The sequence below is a fragment of the Mus pahari genome, chromosome 1 (assembly GCF_900095145.1).
Source record: "Mus pahari chromosome 1, PAHARI_EIJ_v1.1, whole genome shotgun sequence".
Classification (NCBI taxonomy): domain Eukaryota; kingdom Metazoa; phylum Chordata; class Mammalia; order Rodentia; family Muridae; genus Mus; species Mus pahari.
In genome coordinates, this window is record NC_034590.1 from 116,122,598 (window position 1) to 116,140,473 (window position 17,876).

Sequence of the window (17,876 nt, forward strand, 5' to 3'; positions counted from 1 at the left end):
ACACACACACACACACCAGGCAAACACATGGTACATATGCACGCACACACAGGTATACACACACACACACACACACACACACACACCAGGCAAATACATGGTACATATGCACGCACACACAGGTATACACACACACACACACACACACACACACACACACACACACCAAAACGTTCATATCCATGAAACAAAATTGAAAAAAAAAATTTAGGGCAAGATGTTCTATTTAAAAGTCAGAAAGAACCTTGCTTTAAAACCCAGTATGTAGCTTCAAGCCAGATAGCCTTGAATCAGTGGGTTAATAGCAGCAGCATGGCTACTTCATCTATGCATCAGGGAAGGCCCTGAGTGACAGGACATGGCACAACTGCCACTTGTTAAGAACTTAGGAAGCATTTTCTGTAGCAGCAAAAGAGCCCCAGAGGTAAGAGCCACGCCTTGTCCCCCTGTGAACACCTAGACATTTGGTCGTGCCTGTCTCTGTGGTAATCTACCTCAGTTCTAGAGCAGAATCCGGGTCTTTAATCTCCAGGTACTTACAGAGAAGACTCAGAACAAGAGCAGAACTGGAGACTGAAACCATCATTTTCTGTTTACTGCCCAGAGGGGACTTAAAGCTGCTGCGTGCGTGACCCTGAGACCTTTGCTTCTTCCTTTAGCATGCCTGCTCTGCCCTATGGAGCTCTGGCCTGTGGCCCTTGAAGCCCTTCCAGGCTCTGATGTTTCCTTCCTTCCTGCCTGCCTGCCTGCCTGCCTGCCTTCAAGTGCATCTGTCTCTCCTTGTTCCTGACTAGCCACTTCCTCAGGGTGGCTTCCCACTGGGGGCTGATTTTTTTTCACCAACAAAAGAAAGCTACCCAGTCATAACCTCTGGCCCCAGCTAAGCTAAGGAGAGCTAGGGCAAGCAGATAGAAGAGCATGATAACCCAGGCATGGTGGTGCACACCTTCAGTCCCAGCACGTGGGAGGCAGAGGCAGGGCCATCCCTTAAGTTTAAGGTCAGCCTGGTCTACAAAGCAAGTTCCAGGACAGGCATGGCTACAGAGAGAAGCCATGTCTTGAAAAATCCAAACAGAAAACAGAAGAAAGGCCTGGTGAGCGGCAGCTCAGCCTCCCCCAGGCGCTGCTCATCAGCCGCATCTTTTTGTAGGAACAGGAAGCCACCCACCACCATGAGCAGCACCCTGTCACCCACTGACTTCGACAGCTTGGAGATCCAGGGCCAGTACAGTGATATCAACAACCGTTGGGACCTGCCTGACTCAGACTGGGACAATGACAGCAGTTCAGCCCGCCTCTTTGAGAGGTCCAGAATCAAGGCCCTGGCAGGTAAGGGGGGGGCCAGGGAGGTGAAGAGATTGGTAGAGGTGGGTTTATGAGCTTGGGATGGAGAACCCTTTGTCTTTATGGGAAGACTTGCCTCAGGCTCTAAGATGCTGCTCTGAAGAATCAGGTGACCCCCTGGTCACCAGATCCAACCTCAAGGACAAACCTCATGCAGTGTACAACACTCCCTAGCTTCCTCCTCCCCTAGCCTAGAGATGCCACACACATTAACCCCTGGAAGGAGCCAGCTGGATAGATGAGCTCTGTTTCCTGACCTTAGCCCTGCATCAGGTCTCTGCCCCTGCAGTGCTTTGCCTTATTAACTCTAGTCGTCATTACCGTCCTCATCCACCTCTCCCTCACCTTCCCTCCCAACGTTTCCCACAGCTGTTCCCCTCCTGCCCCATTATCTTCCTGGCACTCTCCCTGCCCTCCTACCTGCTGCCTGTGACTCCAGTTATTTTATTTACCTGTTCCCTGAAGCAGTTCTCTCAGCAGCTGCCCTCCCATTCTCTCAGGGCTTGTGCTCCACCCACCCCTCGGCCCCTGCCCTCCCCTAAGGCCAGGGCTCTCCCCTTGGCTGAGCTGGGACAAACAAACCAGTCTGACTGGCCTCCTGCCTGGGGGGTTGGGGGGGGGCGGTAGTGGTCATAGCAACAGGAGTGCAGCTGCCACCCGACACCACCACCTGCCTGTGGCTGTTTTGGGATTGACTCACCTACACACCCTAAGGCCACCCACCCAGGCTGCCTTCCACATTCATCCCACCCTCCCACCGACCTGCTCGTGGCCCAGCCAGTTCCACTATGGGAGCTCATTCCTCATTACTTCCACTTAGGGAGTGATTTCCCAGTGGGGCAGCTCCCAGCAGAAGAGTTTTGGAAGCCCAGATGATTTTTACAAATACCGGGTCTCAAGAAAGACATGTAGTCTGGAAACTCAGGACTCTTAAAGGCTCTCCCAGAAAGCTACACTCAGCCAGCCCAGCAGCAGACAATGGTTCCAGCTTGTGGGGTTCATGGGTCACTTTCTCCTGGCATCTTCCTAGCTGGGGCTGGAGGCCGGCTGATGAAATACTCATATTAGCACTTCAGTAGCTCAGGGAAGACAGAAGATGTGGGGCATGGAAAATGTCACCGCTGTTGGAGAAGTGTGCCTGGCACCCTGGATTTAGATTCGAGTATCCTCTATCAGCCCTCACTGATGCTGTGGTGCACATACTACCCAAAACGTTCATGGTATCTGCAGTGACACATAACTCCCAGAACTGTCACTGTGTCAGTACGGGTCACATGCCAACCAGTGTGGTCATGAGATCTATGTGCACATGCTACAGGCCACCCAATAAATTTGCCAGGTCTAGTTCATATGCCAGGTGCTACCCAGTACTGCTGCCATGCCCGAGCATTTGACACATACTTCCCAATATTGTCAAACTCTGCACGCAAGACCTGTACCAATCAGAACTGTCACAGTGCACGCTCATGCGCACACGCACACTCTGCTCTCATTGAGTGTTTATTCCCCTGGAGAGGCATCTGTGAATGGCCATGGCTTTGTACAGTGCCACTCACTCTGGGTGCCAAATAAACCCTAAATAATTAAAACGAGGAGGAACAAGCGTAGGCTAAGAGTGGCAGAAGCAGAGGCCCAGGGAGAGGTAGGAAGGGCACCTGGTAACGTGCCCAGTATTAGGGTGTCCAGGGGCTGAGATCTTGACTGAGGAGCCTGGTGGGCTGCGGGCAAGGGCTGGTACTGGAGGGCAGTCACAGTACTTACTCCCCAGAGGAGGCCATAGAGGTCAACATCTGGCTTCTCTTCCTGAATCTCCTTGCTTCCGCGTTTCTCTGCTCTCAGGGCTGAGATCAAAACTCAGGTATCCCAGAACAAGCCCACCTAGAGATGCCCAAAGAGGCTGGCTCACCTGCAGACCTCCTGAAAGCAGGAGTTTGCTTTGGGGCCCCCTCTGGCAGGTTTCCCCAAGTCTTGGGCAACTAGTAGCCTGACGAACAGGTCTCTGGGTGCTGGCAACTCCCTCCTCCGCCCCTGCAGGGCCTGGCCATGCCCCAACTGGCTCCGCCTCCTAGTCAGCCTGCCCCTCCCCCGCCACTGTCCGACCTGTTTGTCTGGAGCCGCCTCTGTCTCCTCTCCCTACAACCAGGTGTGCCCCACTCACTGTCTCAGAAGCTGAGGCATCCCATAACTTTTTCCCCACTCCTTGAAACTCCCAGCATCCTTGAAACCACTCCACCCAACCAGGTACGGAGGAAGCCTTTTTCTGGACGCCCCCCCCCCCCCCAGCACAGGCGCAGGGGATACACACTCGAGGCCCTGCCCCGGCAGGGGAGCATGGACTCTGGGCCACAGGCTGAGTAGGAGGCAGAAGCAGGCACCATGAGTACAAACGGAGTGGGCAGGGTCCATGGGAACGGCCTGAACGGGGCAGCTGAGTTTTACTATGAGGCTGTGGAAGGGGCTCAGAACCCTGGGGGCGTCCTGCTCTCACCAGCTGCCTTCATCAATCCTGCTCAGTATGCCAGTGTGCTGGAAGGACGCTTCAAACAGCTTCAAGGTGAGTTTCCCTGGGCAGAGGGGAGCCTGGTGTGCCCAAAGGGGCCCAACCTGGGGCAGGAAGAGTTCACAGACCCAGAACCCATGCCTACCGTTTTCTGTGACTCAAATGTTTATGTTGAGGGACAACGTGGTAAAGTCAAGAGGGAATCACTAAAAGTACTGTGCCAGAGAATGAAGGCATGTGGACAACTGGAATCCCACTGGATCAGACTGGGGTGGGAGTCCGGCTGCCATAAGAGGTGTGACCTTGAGGTGCCCTGCCCGGTGCAAAGGTGGTGTGGATGGAGGGTTAATGTCTTCAGCTAGAGAGGCCACAGCACTCTCCCCTGGCAGCTCACCCTCATGGTTTGGCCATGCTGGCCTTGTTAAGGAACCGGGAGAAGGGCAGTGGCCTCAAGGCCTAGGACCTAGAGCGGTTATGTTTTCCTGGGCTTCTGAATGGGTGTGAAGGGAGGCTGTGTGAAGAATGGGAGAGAGTGTGTTGGAGGAGAGGGTTTGTACTCACAGGTCCCATAGATGCCTGAGCAGCAGTGTTCATTGTGGCCCAAATAAGTTTATTCCGTGGTATGTGTGTTTAGGGATGTTGTGGGTGTCTTGTGGTGCTACACTTTAGTCTACCTGTATGCCTCACACTAGTGGGCCGGGCATCAGGGAGGTCTCCCTGGGTTCAGTAATGGCTAGATGACTTAAGCTGTCTTCAATTCACAGGCCTGGAGATCCTAAAAGAGGGACAGTCACTGTGGGTGATTAGGACCCCAGCTTTGGCACAGGCACAGGACTTGGAGATGAGAAAGTCAGGGATGCACTTGGGTGTGTGGTTGCTCTATCAGGGAGGTGCACAGGAATGTGAAATTAAGGGACGAGTCTACATTTCTGAGGTGCTGGGGCTGAGGTGGGGACAGACTGAACTCTACACACTTCCCACTTGGGCTGGGTCCTTACTTGGGGCTCTCAAAGGGCAACTGGCAGGAACCCTGGCCTCCAGAGTAGTTTACAGCGCAGAGCTTACATCTTCCCTCTACATGTACAAAGCCTGTAATCATCAGTTTCCTGTGCAACCTGAAGCATCCCTTGTCAGGAGCTCCCCTGGGGGTGAGGCTGCCCCACCGCACCTGTCTTTCTTGAAGGTTGGCACACTCAACTCTGCCTGAACTGCTCCCTTGAACCTGCAAGTTCTTATTTCTTTTTGTTCTTTTTTTTTTTTTCTTCTTTTTCTGTTTTTTTCGAGACAGGGTTTCTCTGTGTAGCCCTAGCTGTCCTGGAACTACTCACTCTGTAGACCAGGCTGGCCTCGAACTCAGAAATCTGCCTGCTTCTGNCTCCTGAGTGCTGGGATTAAAGGTGTGCGCCACCACTGCCTGGCTCTTTTTGTTCTTTTGTGGGCTTTTTCGTTTGTTTTGTTTGTTTGTTTGTTTGTTTGAGATGGGATCCACCCTAGCTGGTCTGGAATTCAGAAATCTTCCTGCCTAGGCCTCCCAAGACTAAAGGCATGTGCCACCATGCCCTGTCTAAATTCTTATAAATTCATTCTTTCTTTCTTTCTTTCTTTCTTTCTTTCTTTCTTTCTTTCTTTCTTTCTTTCTTTCTTTCTTTCTTTCTTTTCTCTTTTTGAGACAGGGTTTCTCTGTGTAGCCCTGGCTGTCCTGGAACTCACTTTGTAGACCAGGCTGACCTCAAACTCAGAAATCCGCTTGCCTCTGCCTCCCGAGTGCTGGGATTAAAGGCGTGTGCCACCACACCCGGCATAAATTATTTCTTAATCTTGGGGTATTGGTGTTCTAGATTTAGATCCTCTACAGCCAGCTGTGCGACTCTACTTTAGGGTGGGAGTAGCTTACCTTTTCTGTACATGGCCCAGGGCCTTAAAGACCCACACAGGCTCCCCACTGAAGCTGTGAGACCTGCTGCCATGTTTACAGGCTCCACCTTCTCCCTGTCCACATCTGAAAGAAAAGAGGATGTGCCCTTACCGAAGCTCCTTCCAGGAGGGAGCCATGTTGCACTGGGCACCGACTAGATGTATCTCACTTAATTGTCACAGTGCCTCAATAAAGTAGGAAGTAATATGCTCATCCTACAGAAGGAGAAACCGAGGCACGAGTAAGCTGCCCAGTGTTTCAATACCATTACAGCATGACGCCTAATCCCAGAGCCCCCTTCCCTCGAGCAGTTTCCTTCTCCCTCTTCTCCTCCTCCTCCTCCTCCTCCTCCTCCTCCTCCTTCTCCTTCTCTTTTTTGGCTTTTCAAGACAGGATTTCTCTTTTTAGCCCTGTCTGTCCGTAAACTTACTCTGGATACCAGGCTGGCCTTGAACTCAGAGACCCACCTCCCTTGGCCCTGGAGTGCTGGGATTTAAGGTGTGACCCACCCACCTTGGCCCCTCCTGTCACCTTTTGTTTGTCTTGCTTTACTTCTCCTTTGCCTGGGAGCTCAGCCCAGCCTTTGCGTTTCTTAATTGGGTAGATTACTGTTTTTTCCTTGCCCATCCCCACCCCTGCCCAACCCCAGCGGTCACTTCTGCTCTCTCAGGCATCCCAAGTCCCCATCCTACTCCTTGCCCGTTGGTGTTTCAAAGCAGGCACACTGTCCTTGAAGGACAGAAATGACTCCTTGTTGCCACTGCAGATGAGCGAGAAGCCGTGCAGAAGAAAACCTTCACCAAGTGGGTGAACTCCCACCTGGCCCGGGTGACATGCCGGGTGGGAGACCTGTACAGCGACCTGCGGGACGGGCGCAACCTCCTGAGGCTCCTGGAGGTGCTCTCGGGAGAGACCCTGGTGAGCTGGGGAAATGCATGGAAGAGGGAGCCTCAGAGACTGGCCAAGGGAACAAACCATAGGAGGGGCCATAGAGAGCAGTGCAAAACACCATGGCTCCTCTGCCCAGAGGATGGTCTCATTCCAAGGGGCTTTGCTGTGTGGATTACACAGGAGCCATGCTATGCAGAAACAGGAACAGTGACCCTATTGAAAACATTTCTTCTCCCACCCACCCTGAGTGCAATTAATTCCCTTGGGAATCTTAATCTGCCCAAGCCTCATCTGTAACCTTGCTTGGGCTCCTTGACCTCTGGGCTGGCCCTGTGTTCTCTGAAGGAGATAATGGGAGGTATGGAACAGGCTGCTGAAAAATGTTGTGGTCTCATGCATGCCCCTGTACCCTCTGTCTGCTGACAGCCAAAACCTACCAAGGGCCGAATGCGGATTCACTGCCTGGAGAATGTAGATAAAGCGCTGCAGTTCCTGAAGGAGCAGAAGGTGCACTTGGAAAACATGGGATCCCATGACATTGTGGACGGAAACCACCGTCTGACCCTTGGGCTAGTGTGGACCATCATCCTCCGATTTCAGGTACCCTCCGAGTGTTATCTGAGGTGTAAGCTGTGCTTGAACCCATGTCACACCCCCACACTGTTACTGATGGCCCATGGCAAGATAAATACAAACACCGCATGCTGGAGAGATGACTCAGCAGCTAAGAACACTGTAATGGCTCTTCCAGAGGACCCGGGTTTGAGTCCCAGTACCCATATGGTAGCTCACAAACACTTATAATTCCAGTTCTCATGGCCTCTGTGAACACCAGGCACGTGCATGGGTGCACAGACTAACGTTCAGGCAAAATAGCCATACACTTGAAAAGAAATAATAATAAATAAACTTTAAAAATTATACCTCTAAACCGGGCAGTGGTGGTGCACGCCTTTAGTCCCAGCACTTGGGAGGCAGGGGGATCTCTGTGAGTTTGAGGCTATTCTTGTCTACAGAGTGAGTTCCAGGACAGCTGGGGCTACACAGAGAAACTCTGTTTCAAAAACAAAAGGAAAAAAAAATGAACATTGAGAATTTTCTATAACAGTTTGCCTTTGAGGCAATATCCATGCACCTGACCCAGGGTCTTGTCACTTTCCATGTGATACTCAGTGTCACGTCAACTCCTCATATGGAACCTCTCCTTTCCCAGTTGACCTCTAAGCAGAGCTCTTTCAGCTCCACCTTTGAAAGCCAGCTCTCAGAGAACATTTATTCACACGCCAGAATTCACAGAACCAGCTCCCTTCACTTATAGGCACTTCCACTACATGGCTATCCCACTTCAAATCTCCCGGACCTGATGATACATGTAATTAGCCCAGGATATGAGGACCCAGGTCTGTCCCATCACACAGCATTCCTAAAGATCAATTTTCCGTGGTCCTCTCTGAGCATAACGCCAAGACACCACTAGGGAGTGAAGGCCCTGCTCACTACTTTCTTAGATCCAAGACATCAGTGTGGAGACAGAAGACAACAAGGAGAAGAAGTCAGCCAAGGATGCCCTGCTGCTGTGGTGCCAGATGAAAACTGCAGGGTAAGAGGCCCAGGAGCATGGGGACTGGGGATGACCACACCCAGACTGGACAGTATATGAAGGATGGGCTCTGAGGTTCACAGCGTCACCCCTGTCCTTATATCACAGAGCATTCAGTGTTTTTCCTGGTCTTTCTTTATAGATACCCCAATGTCAATGTGCACAACTTTACCACCAGTTGGAGAGATGGGCTGGCCTTTAATGCCATTGTGCACAAACACCGGTAAGAAGGCGGGGTTAGTGACCCAGGCGCACACAGCTAGGCCGGGAGAGTGGCTAAACTATAGCATAGCCATAGAGGAAAAAAAAAAAATGAAGGAAAATCCCAGTCCCTGGGAAGCAGAGGTAGGAGAGTAGTAAGTTCAAGGCCAGTCTGGTCTCTCAGTGAGTCCCGGGCCAGTCAAGGCTACATAAGAGGAACCCTGTCTCAAAAAAAGGAAGGAAAAAAACGTGTGGGAGAGGAGCCAGGAGTATGGGGGGGTGGGGGTGGGTGGGCTTGGGGTGTTTCCAACCAGGAATAAATTCATTCTTTTATTTTTTTCTTCGGGCTCTGACATGCTTTTGATGTTTTCTGTGTTCCCTCCCCCACCCTCAGGCCAGACCTGTTGGATTTTGAGTCCCTGAAGAAGTGTAACGCACACTACAATCTGCAGAATGCTTTCAATCTGGCTGAAAAGGAACTTGGCCTGACGAAGCTCCTGGATCCTGAAGGTGGGCCAGAGCTCTGCAAGAGAGGTGTAGGGAAGACAGAGGCAAATTGGTGGTTGCCAAGGGAGGGCTGGTTGCCAAGGGAGGGATGCAAATACTCAGGAATTAGGTAGTAGCAATGGTTTCCACAGCCTTGAATATAGTCCAGGCTACTTGAACTGTATACTTTTAAAGGATAACTTTTGGTAAGAAAGTTGTGTCTCAAAAATAGGAAGTGTCCATGCGGTACCGTATGCCTGTAATCCCAGCACCCGGCAGGCCAACATAGGAGGATTAGATATTTAAGCCCAGCCTTGCTATAGAGCAAGTTTGAGGCCATCCTGGGCTACATGAGACTCTACTTCAAACAAAGGGAGCTGTGCCTCAGAACGAGTTCCGGCTGTAGGTTCTGTCTCATCCCAGAGCACTTGTAGGACAGAGCCAGTCACTTAGCCTCATGACTAGGGCTGGGAATGAAACTCAGAGGTAAAGTGGTCATCGCGCAGACGCTAGCACCACAAAAATAAATTGAATAAAAATTTAAAAAGTCACATGCTCTCTCATGATTTACTCTAAAATTCTAGGGTTTTAGTTATGTTATACGACCTTTGGTTCTAAGAACTAGTCCGTGGTCAGATGCCCCTGCTGGCTGTCCCTGGTGACGCTAAGGTTAAAGGACTCTAACTTTTGTACCTGGTGCTGCACCCTGTTTGGCATACCTTAGTTGTCCCCAACAACACCCCTCTGCCATAACTGTCCTCAGTTTACGGAAGAGATGGGGCTTTTTATAGGTCAGGTGACCTGCTGAAGGTCATAAACCTGTTACAGCTGAGATTCAGGTTCAGCCCTGCTCTAGAGCCTGTTTCCCCTGCTGCTTCTGCAGGGCAGAGCAATCTGGGTGCAGCCAGAAAGGGGCAGAGAGCCAGCCCACAAGCCCCTGTTGGAAGTGTCCCTTCTTAGCTTGTCTGGCTGGTTTGATTCTTTCTCCCTGATTTTTATCCCCTCCCCCATAGCCCTGCCTTCCATGCCCTTAGTTCTGAATGACCGGTATGGCACCCAACTGTCACTCAGAGTGTCTTGGCTACTTAGACACAGAGTGAGGCTAAGTGCAAAGCTTCTAGAATGGAGACCATTGCAAAGTGCGACTGTTCTACGGAACTCGGGAGCAAAGTGAGGGTCCTGTGACCTGACCGAGCTGACTTCAGGAGCTCCAGCTTCCTGTGTGTTTTCTGAAGGCTGTGAGGGGCTTCCAGTCCCATAGTCTTGCCTTTGAGAGGAGGAATCTGTGGCCCTAGTCCAACAGCTCAGGGATCCCAAGTCCTTGTCAGCTGCGGTTGAGTAGAAGGATGCTAGGTCTGAAGGATGCTAACCCCTTTGGCTGTACCCATGGCTGAACTTTGGGAGCCAGATGGAAAACAACAGCAGTGACCATGCCCTAAGATGGTGCTAAGTGCTGGTATCTGTCCCCGCTGTGCTGCACCCAATTCAGGAGGCTTAGCTGACAGTTTCTGCCCCACTGTCCTGCAACCCATTGACCTTTTTAGACATTTCTCTAGCGTAGGGGTCCATGATCCACCACCACCCAGGAATGGTATTTCTTTGCTTGCTTTTCTTTCCATAAACAGCTTTAGCATATATCAAGTATTCTGAGTAAAAATCTTCCCTCCGCTACTTAGCAGGCCCTTCCCATATCCAAGAGAAACTTGGAATGATTGAGTTGTTACTTGGCTCCAAAGCATGGGTTTTCAACCCATGGGTCCAACCCTTCCACGGGGGTCACATATCAGATATCTTGCATATCAGATAAGTACAATATGATTCAGAGCAGCAACAAAAATAATTTTATGGTTGGGGATCACCATAACCTGAGGAACTATATATTTTGTTTATTTTGTTTTCGATTTTTAAGACAAGGTTTCTCTGTAGCCCCGGCTGTCCTGGAACTCACTCTGTAGATCAGGCTGGCCTTGAACTCAGAGATCTGCCTCTCTCTGCCTCCTGAGTGCTGAGATTAAAGGTGTATGCTACCACTGCCCACTTTGAGGAACTATATTAAAGAGTATTAGGAAAGTTGAGAACCACTACTTTAAAGGTAACTGAAAAAAATGTGTTAGCCTTGGAGGGCTGGGGGGCCCCTGGCATGAGGTGAGTGAGTCAGGTTTTGGGTTTCTGGAAGGGAGGCAGGTTTGCGATGCCCGCCTCACCCAGGTGGTCCTTCTCCTCAGATGTAAATGTAGACCAACCCGATGAGAAGTCCATCATCACCTACGTGGCCACTTACTACCACTACTTCTCCAAGATGAAGGCCCTGGCTGTGGAAGGCAAAAGAATTGGCAAGGTACCCTCACCGTGAGACAGTGGGCAGAAGGGCCAGAGGAGGCCTGGTGGAGGCCTTCCTCCTCAGATGGGACTGGGTAGAGCCATCGCATTGGGTGAGATACCCACCTGCCTGTCTCCTGTCCCACAGGTCCTGGACCATGCCATGGAGGCAGAACATCTGGTAGAGAAGTATGAGTCCCTGGCCTCTGAACTGCTGCAGTGGATTGAGCAAATGATCGTGACTCTCAATGACCGACAGCTGGCCAACTCCCTGAGTGGAGTCCAGAACCAGCTGCAGTCTTTCAACTCCTATCGCACTGTGGAGAAGCCACCCAAGTAGGTGTCCCCTGGGCCCCACCCTGCCAGAGCATGCCTGCCCAGAGCTGTGCTCACTTGAGAGAAAGCCTAAATGAGGGCGTCCTTCAGGGAGGGACACTTGGCAGTACAGAAATGCAGCCAAGGCTTGTTCCCTCCTTGCAAAGTGCTGGAAGCATCCAAACAGCACAGTTGTTCCAAAACACATTTTCTAATGACTAGCCATTTTTAAAAAGCATGCCATGGAAGAATGATTACCATGGCATGTCAAGTCAGTGAAATCCATCAGATAAAAATTACTGGTTGTAAGCCAGCTGCTGTGGCTCATACCTGCAAATTCCAGCACTTGGGAGTCTGAGGCAGGAAGATTTTGCCGCGAGTTCTGAGGCCAGCCATAGTGAGTTCCAACCTGGGCATCAGAGTAAGACAGTGCCTGGAAAACAAATATGGATGGGCAGACAGACAGACAGGGCCATGCAACAGTGTAGTCTCAGTGTAGGAATAGACAGGACTGGACCTGACAGGCAGGTCAGCAGCTAGTAGTACGGTGTAGCTGATAGCATGAGCAACACAACAATAATTCTTTGTTTCTTCATGTGTAAGATGGTTGTTAGCAATACTACGTAGCACAGACAAGGGGGTGTGTAAATTTGTGTGTGTGTTTGTGTGTGTGTGTGTGTGTGTGTGTGTGTTTGTCCTTTGTCTGGAAAATACTCTTCTGGACATTCAGCAAAGGTGAAATCTCAAGGACACTCTAACATGACCTTTGCAATATAGTAATAATAAGTCCTGCTCATGAAGCAACCAACTGAAGATAGTAACCCCCCAATGAGATGGAGGAAGTAGGCTACAAGAGTTCTTCATAAGCCACAGCAAACAAAGTTATAAGCATCCAAGTTTAAAGTGCCTGAGTTCAAATCCTGGCTCTGCCACCCTGCAGTTGTGAGTGTTGAAGAATGTGTATAGCATGTTTATGTTTAGTTTTCTCATCTGGAAAACAGAGGAGAGAATGTGGATGGTGATGGGAAGTTACCATGTGCGAAGTGCTGGAAATGGTGAGAGCCAAGGCCCTGGTCACAGCTACTCGGTTGGTCACTGAGCTCTGGTTACCGTAGGAGGCAGAAACTAGAGCTCACATTGTAGCAATGGCTAACATTTCCGTAGAGCTTTTGGTTACTTTAAAATGTTCCTGCTGAGGCTGGAGTTGCAGGCTTATAATCCAGGCTATGCAGGAAGCTGAGACAGGATGATCCCAAGCTCAAGTTCAAAGCCAACCTGGGTAACTTAGTGAGACCTTTGATGAAGCAGGAAGTTTCCTTAAAGAGGTACAGATGTAGCTCAGTGGTGGAGCATTTGCTTAGCGTGCATGAGGCCCTGAGCTATAGTAAGTAAATAAGTGAATAGAAGAAGGAAGAAAGGAAGGAAGGGAGGGAGGGAGGGAAAGAGAGAGAGAGAGAGAGAGAGAGAGAGAGAGAGAGAGAGAGAGAGAGAGAGAAAGTAAGTTAGTTCTTAAGACAGGCATGGTGATGCTAACCTGTTACCTCAGGTCTCTAAAGACTGAGGCAGATGGACTATGAGTTCAAGGCTGGCCTGGGCTACACAGCAAGACCTCCACCCACAAAAGAAAAGCGAAGTGAGGGTGGCACACAAATTGAATGCCAGCCCTCAGAGGGAAGCAGATCTATGAGATCAGGGCCAGCCTGGTCTACATAGTGAGTTCCAAGAAAAAACCAAAACAGAAAACCAAGGTGTGTCCTTTTGGCTTACCTGCCCCTTTGTTTGGCTTTCACACAAAGCACGTGTCGCTTTCATGAGAAGGAAAGCAGCATGGGTCCTCTGTGTCACAGAGCTGCGGGCTGGGGTCCCTGCGGTCCTCGCCTCTGATCTCAGCCTCTGCTTCAGGTTCACAGAGAAAGGGAACTTGGAGGTGCTGCTCTTCACCATCCAGAGCAAGCTGCGGGCCAACAACCAGAAGGTCTACACGCCCCGCGAAGGCCGGCTCATCTCGGACATCAACAAGGTCCGTGGCCTCCTAATTTAGCATCCACAGAGGCCATCCTCGGCCTCTGTACTTTTCATGCCTCATGGGACCCAGGGCCTTCTTGACCTCCATCCACCAATCCCTGCTACCCACTGCCCACACACCCAGACATGACTCTGGTATCCGCTCATGATTGCAGTCTCTTTCCCCCTCACTCTCCATACAGAGCCAAGAAGTAAATCAGACCGCGGGCTTTTGTTCAACATGTCCTGTTCCACTGTCTCTACCTCTGCTTTTCACAAACATGAGACTTCTGCAGAGAAACTACAGTTTGCCCACAGAGTCCCGACCTCTGTAGACAGACATTTTTCATAGATGACCTCATATCTTATCCAGAAGCAAACAGTTATTATGTGGCTTCACAGTGTGCCTGGAACCTCTCTCCCTTTTCAGGCACAGTTGCCTCACTGAGACCATTCCATGGACCACCTAGGCAGATCTATGCTTCTATGGCACAGCCTTCTGACCTCTACCCTGGTCCCACTGTACTAATCCACTTTCTACCTCACAGGCCTGGGAGCGGCTGGAGAAAGCTGAACATGAGCGAGAGCTGGCACTGCGCACAGAGCTGATCCGCCAGGAGAAGCTGGAGCAACTGGCTGCTCGCTTCGACCGCAAGGCTGCCATGCGGGAGACCTGGCTCAGTGAGAATCAGCGCCTTGTGTCCCAGGTAGGACTCATGTTTCAGACACATCCAGGCTGGTGGGGAGGAATGGGAGACAGTCGGTCCCAGGGAAGGGTTCCTGCAGAGGGTCAAGAGGATAAGACACAGACAGTATCTGTCGTGCAGGAAACTCAGGATCTGGGGGCCCAAGGCTTGCCCAGGAGAAAAGACATCGAGGCAGGTTGAGGAGATCCAGAAGGCATAGATGGTCACTGCCTAAAGTTGGTACCTGGCAGACAGTCCCTGGGGAATAGACAGAGCAAGCAGAGGTCCTGTCCCTTGGTTCTCAACCCTCTTCTCGCCACCTCTGTCACAGGACAACTTTGGGCTGGAGCTGGCAGCAGTGGAGGCTGCAGTGCGGAAGCATGAAGCCATCGAGACAGACATTGTGGCCTACAGTGGCCGGGTGCAGGCGGTGGACGCCGTAGCCGCAGAACTGGCTGCTGAGCACTATCATGACATTAAGCGCATTGCGGCACGGCAGAACAATGTGGCCCGGCTGTGGGACTTCTTAAGGCAGATGGTGGCTGCCCGCCGTGAGCGACTTCTTCTCAACCTGGAGTTGCAGAAAGTGTTTCAGGACCTGCTCTACCTCATGGACTGGATGGCAGAGATGAAGGTAGTAGTGGCTTGTGGCGCGACTCAGCTGGGCAGGAGTCCTGGGGTGTGGCTGTCTACCTCACTCACCCACTCACAGCCCATCTCTTTGTAGGGTGTACTAATGCAGAGCCAATCCCTCCTAGTTCTCAGGAGCACAGGTGACAGACTGTCTGTATGGGGCTCCCAGCCTCGGGGAAAGAGTCTGATAAAGCAACCATAGACACCATAGCTTCTAAGGCCTGCAGGCTCTGGGGCTGGTGGCTGGGCAAGGCCTTTGTGAGAGGTCTTTTGAACTGAGGCAGGGAGCCAGCCCAGAGAGCTCTGATGAAAGCAGGTTCTGGTCAAAAGGAATAATGAGGTTAAGGCCCAGTGTTGTGCAAGTGGGGCATGTGGGGATTGCAAAGGTAGACCGACCAGTAGCTAGCTATAAAGGGGAAGAATGGCTGACTCCATCAGAGTCCCACAGGCTTGGTCAAGGAATTTGGAATTTGCTCAGACAGAGCATTTAAAATGTTTAAAGGGTTTCAAAGAAAGGAAGAGGTGTTATATTCCACCTCCTGTTTTAAAAAGGTCCCTTGGGCTACTATGTGCAGAAGGTCTGTGGGCAGCAGGAGTGGGAGTAGAGAAGCAGACTGCCATCTTCTAGGGGAGAGGTGGGCTCGAGGGTGGGTCTGGGAGAAAACACTGAAGGGCGCTGGCATGGACTAGGGACAGTAGTGGGGATCTCCGACTGTGGAGCCGAGCTGAGTCACTATAGACTCCAGAGCAGGCTTTACTGAAAACTTCCATGGGAGGGCAATTGAGGATACAGAACCAAGTGTGAAAACAGAACTGGGGGTGCTCGTGAGCTCGTGCGTGTGCGCGTGCGCACATGCTCACAAGAATGGCTCCGAGTGAGTGTAACGTGGTACTATCCAGAGTGGGAAAGACGATGCCGTGAGGTCGGCATGCTGGTAGGGCCCTAGGCAGTTCTCCGACGGGCACTGACATGCCATGTGTGTCTGGCAGGGCCGACTGCAGTCTCAGGACCTAGGCAAGCACCTGGCTGGAGTGGAGGACCTCCTGCAGCTACACGAACTGGTGGAGGCGGACATCGCTGTTCAGGCTGAGAGGGTTCGAGCGGTCAGCGCCTCTGCCCTGCGTTTCTGTGACCCAGGGAAAGGTGAAACTGGGAGGAGGGAGGCTGGATCTGGAAGGACTAGGAAACGGGGAACGTAGGCTTGTCATTTGGGAGAACTCGAGGGGGACGGGGCAGGATCACTGTTGGGTAGCTAATGGTGACAGCTAGATCCTGAATGGAGTCCTACCACCATGAGCTGGGGGGGATTCATGACAAGGGTGGTTGGGTAGCACCTAAAACCCTGGACCTCTGGCTTTTCTTTGTTTTCAGAGTATAGGCCATGTGACCCACAGCTGGTGACAGAGAGGGTGGCCACTCTGGAGCAGAGCTACGAGGCCCTCTGTGAATTGGCAGCGACTAGAAGGGCCCGACTGGAAGAGTCACGTCGTCTCTGGAGGTTCCTCTGGGAAGTGGGTGAGGCTGAGGCCTGGGTCCGGGAGCAGCAGCACCTCCTGGCCTCGGCTGATACAGGCCGGGACCTGACTGGTGTCCTCCGCCTGCTCAACAAGCACACAGCCCTACGGGGCGAGATGAGTGGCCGTCTGGGGCCCCTGAAGCTCACCCTGGAACAAGGTCAGCAGTTAGTTGCTGAGGGCCACCCTGGAGCCAACCAGGCCTCAACCCGTGCAGCAGAGCTCCAGGCCCAGTGGGAGCGACTAGAAGCCCTGGCCGAGGAGCGAGCCCAGCAGCTGGCACAGGCTGCCAGCCTCTACCAGTTCCAGGCAGATGCAAATGACATGGAGGCCTGGTTGGTGGATGCACTACGCCTGGTATCTAGCCCCGAGGTAGGGCACGATGAGTTCTCCACACAGGCCCTGGCCAGGCAGCACAGGGCCCTTGAGGAGGAGATCCGAGCGCACCGGCCTACACTGGATGCCTTGAGGGAGCAGGCTGCAGCCCTGCCACCTGCACTGAGCCACACACCTGAGGTACAGGGCAGGGTGCCCACACTGGAACAGCACTATGAGGAGCTGCAGGCCCGAGCCGGTGAGCGTGCACGAGCCTTGGAGGCAGCCCTGGCGTTCTATACCATGCTCAGCGAGGCTGGGGCCTGTGGCCTCTGGGTAGAGGAGAAGGAGCAATGGCTCAATGGGCTGGCCCTACCTGAGCGCCTGGAGGACCTGGAGGTGGTACAGCAGAGGTAAGATCCATTGTATTCTCTGAGATGTATCACGTGTGAGCTGGGGGGCCTGGTACAGGGAGGGATGTAAGTTCCACTATCAGTTGCCTGCTACATTTCTCTGAGCCTTAACTGCTTTGAGGCCTAAGTACTATCTCTGTACAAGGTCCTGTTGTTGTTTCCCTTAGTTGTAGTGTGTGTGTGTGTAATTTTTTTTAGGATGTATTTTATGTGTGTGAGTGTTTGCCTATATGTATGTTTGTGCACTACCTGTGCCTGGTGCCTGCAGAGGTCAGAAAAGGGCATTAGAACCTCTGAAACTGGAGTTGCAGATGGTTTCATGAGCCACTTCATGGTTCCTGGGAACCAAACCTAGGTCCTCTACAAGAGCAACCATGCTCTTTAACCAGTGGGTCATCTCTTGCCTTTAGAATATTGACACAAGGTCTTGCTCTGTAGCCTAGGCTTGATGAATGTGTAACAATTGTCTAATCTTCCTGAGTATTGTGAGTGGAGACATGTGCCACCATGCCCAACTATTTAAAGTTTTAATGAAAATGTTACGTGTACTCAAAAGTAGAGAACATGTCACAACAAATCCGTGTGTCCACCCCCAGACTCCATTATTATCATTATGTTCATATTTTTGATTGATTCCCCTTTTAAAAAATCAAGTCTCGAGCTGGGCGTGGTGGCGCATGCCTTTAATCCCAGCACTTGGGAGGCAGAGGCAGGCGGATTTCTGAGTTCGAGGCCAGCC

General features: G+C 51.7%; 1 protein-coding gene and 1 long non-coding RNA gene across 5 annotated transcripts in view; one reads left to right on the forward strand and one right to left on the reverse strand.

Annotated features, from left to right (window-relative positions):
* LOC115065219 overlaps window positions 1–3,339 on the reverse strand; it is a 7,717-nt gene extending 4,378 nt beyond the window's left edge. Inside the window, exon 1 of the long non-coding RNA XR_003845012.1 lies at window positions 3,106–3,339. This is a non-coding gene — a long non-coding RNA (uncharacterized LOC115065219). The remainder of the gene's footprint in view (window positions 1–3,105) is intronic.
* Window positions 1–17,876, forward strand: part of Sptbn2 (spectrin beta, non-erythrocytic 2) — a 41,800-nt gene that overhangs the window by 6,607 nt on the left and 17,317 nt on the right. For 2 of the 4 annotated variants that reach the window (XM_021208064.2, XM_029545089.1), the window contains exons 2-14: window positions 1,151–1,329; window positions 6,526–6,677; window positions 7,077–7,250; window positions 8,159–8,250; window positions 8,393–8,473; window positions 8,846–8,961; window positions 11,163–11,275; window positions 11,405–11,592; window positions 13,474–13,591; window positions 14,124–14,282; window positions 14,593–14,895; window positions 15,885–16,038; window positions 16,267–17,137. In XM_021208064.2, coding sequence (XP_021063723.1) covers window positions 1,173–1,329; window positions 6,526–6,677; window positions 7,077–7,250; window positions 8,159–8,250; window positions 8,393–8,473; window positions 8,846–8,961; window positions 11,163–11,275; window positions 11,405–11,592; window positions 13,474–13,591; window positions 14,124–14,282; window positions 14,593–14,895; window positions 15,885–16,038; window positions 16,267–17,137 — 2,678 coding nt within the window. In that variant the 5' untranslated portion in view covers window positions 1,151–1,172. Of the gene's footprint in view, window positions 1–532; window positions 625–1,150; window positions 1,330–3,380; window positions 3,899–6,525; window positions 6,678–7,076; window positions 7,251–8,158; window positions 8,251–8,392; window positions 8,474–8,845; window positions 8,962–11,162; window positions 11,276–11,404; window positions 11,593–13,473; window positions 13,592–14,123; window positions 14,283–14,592; window positions 14,896–15,884; window positions 16,039–16,266; window positions 17,138–17,876 lie in introns of those variants that run through there. The other 2 variants (XM_029545081.1, XM_029545070.1) reach the window with 2 other exon arrangements.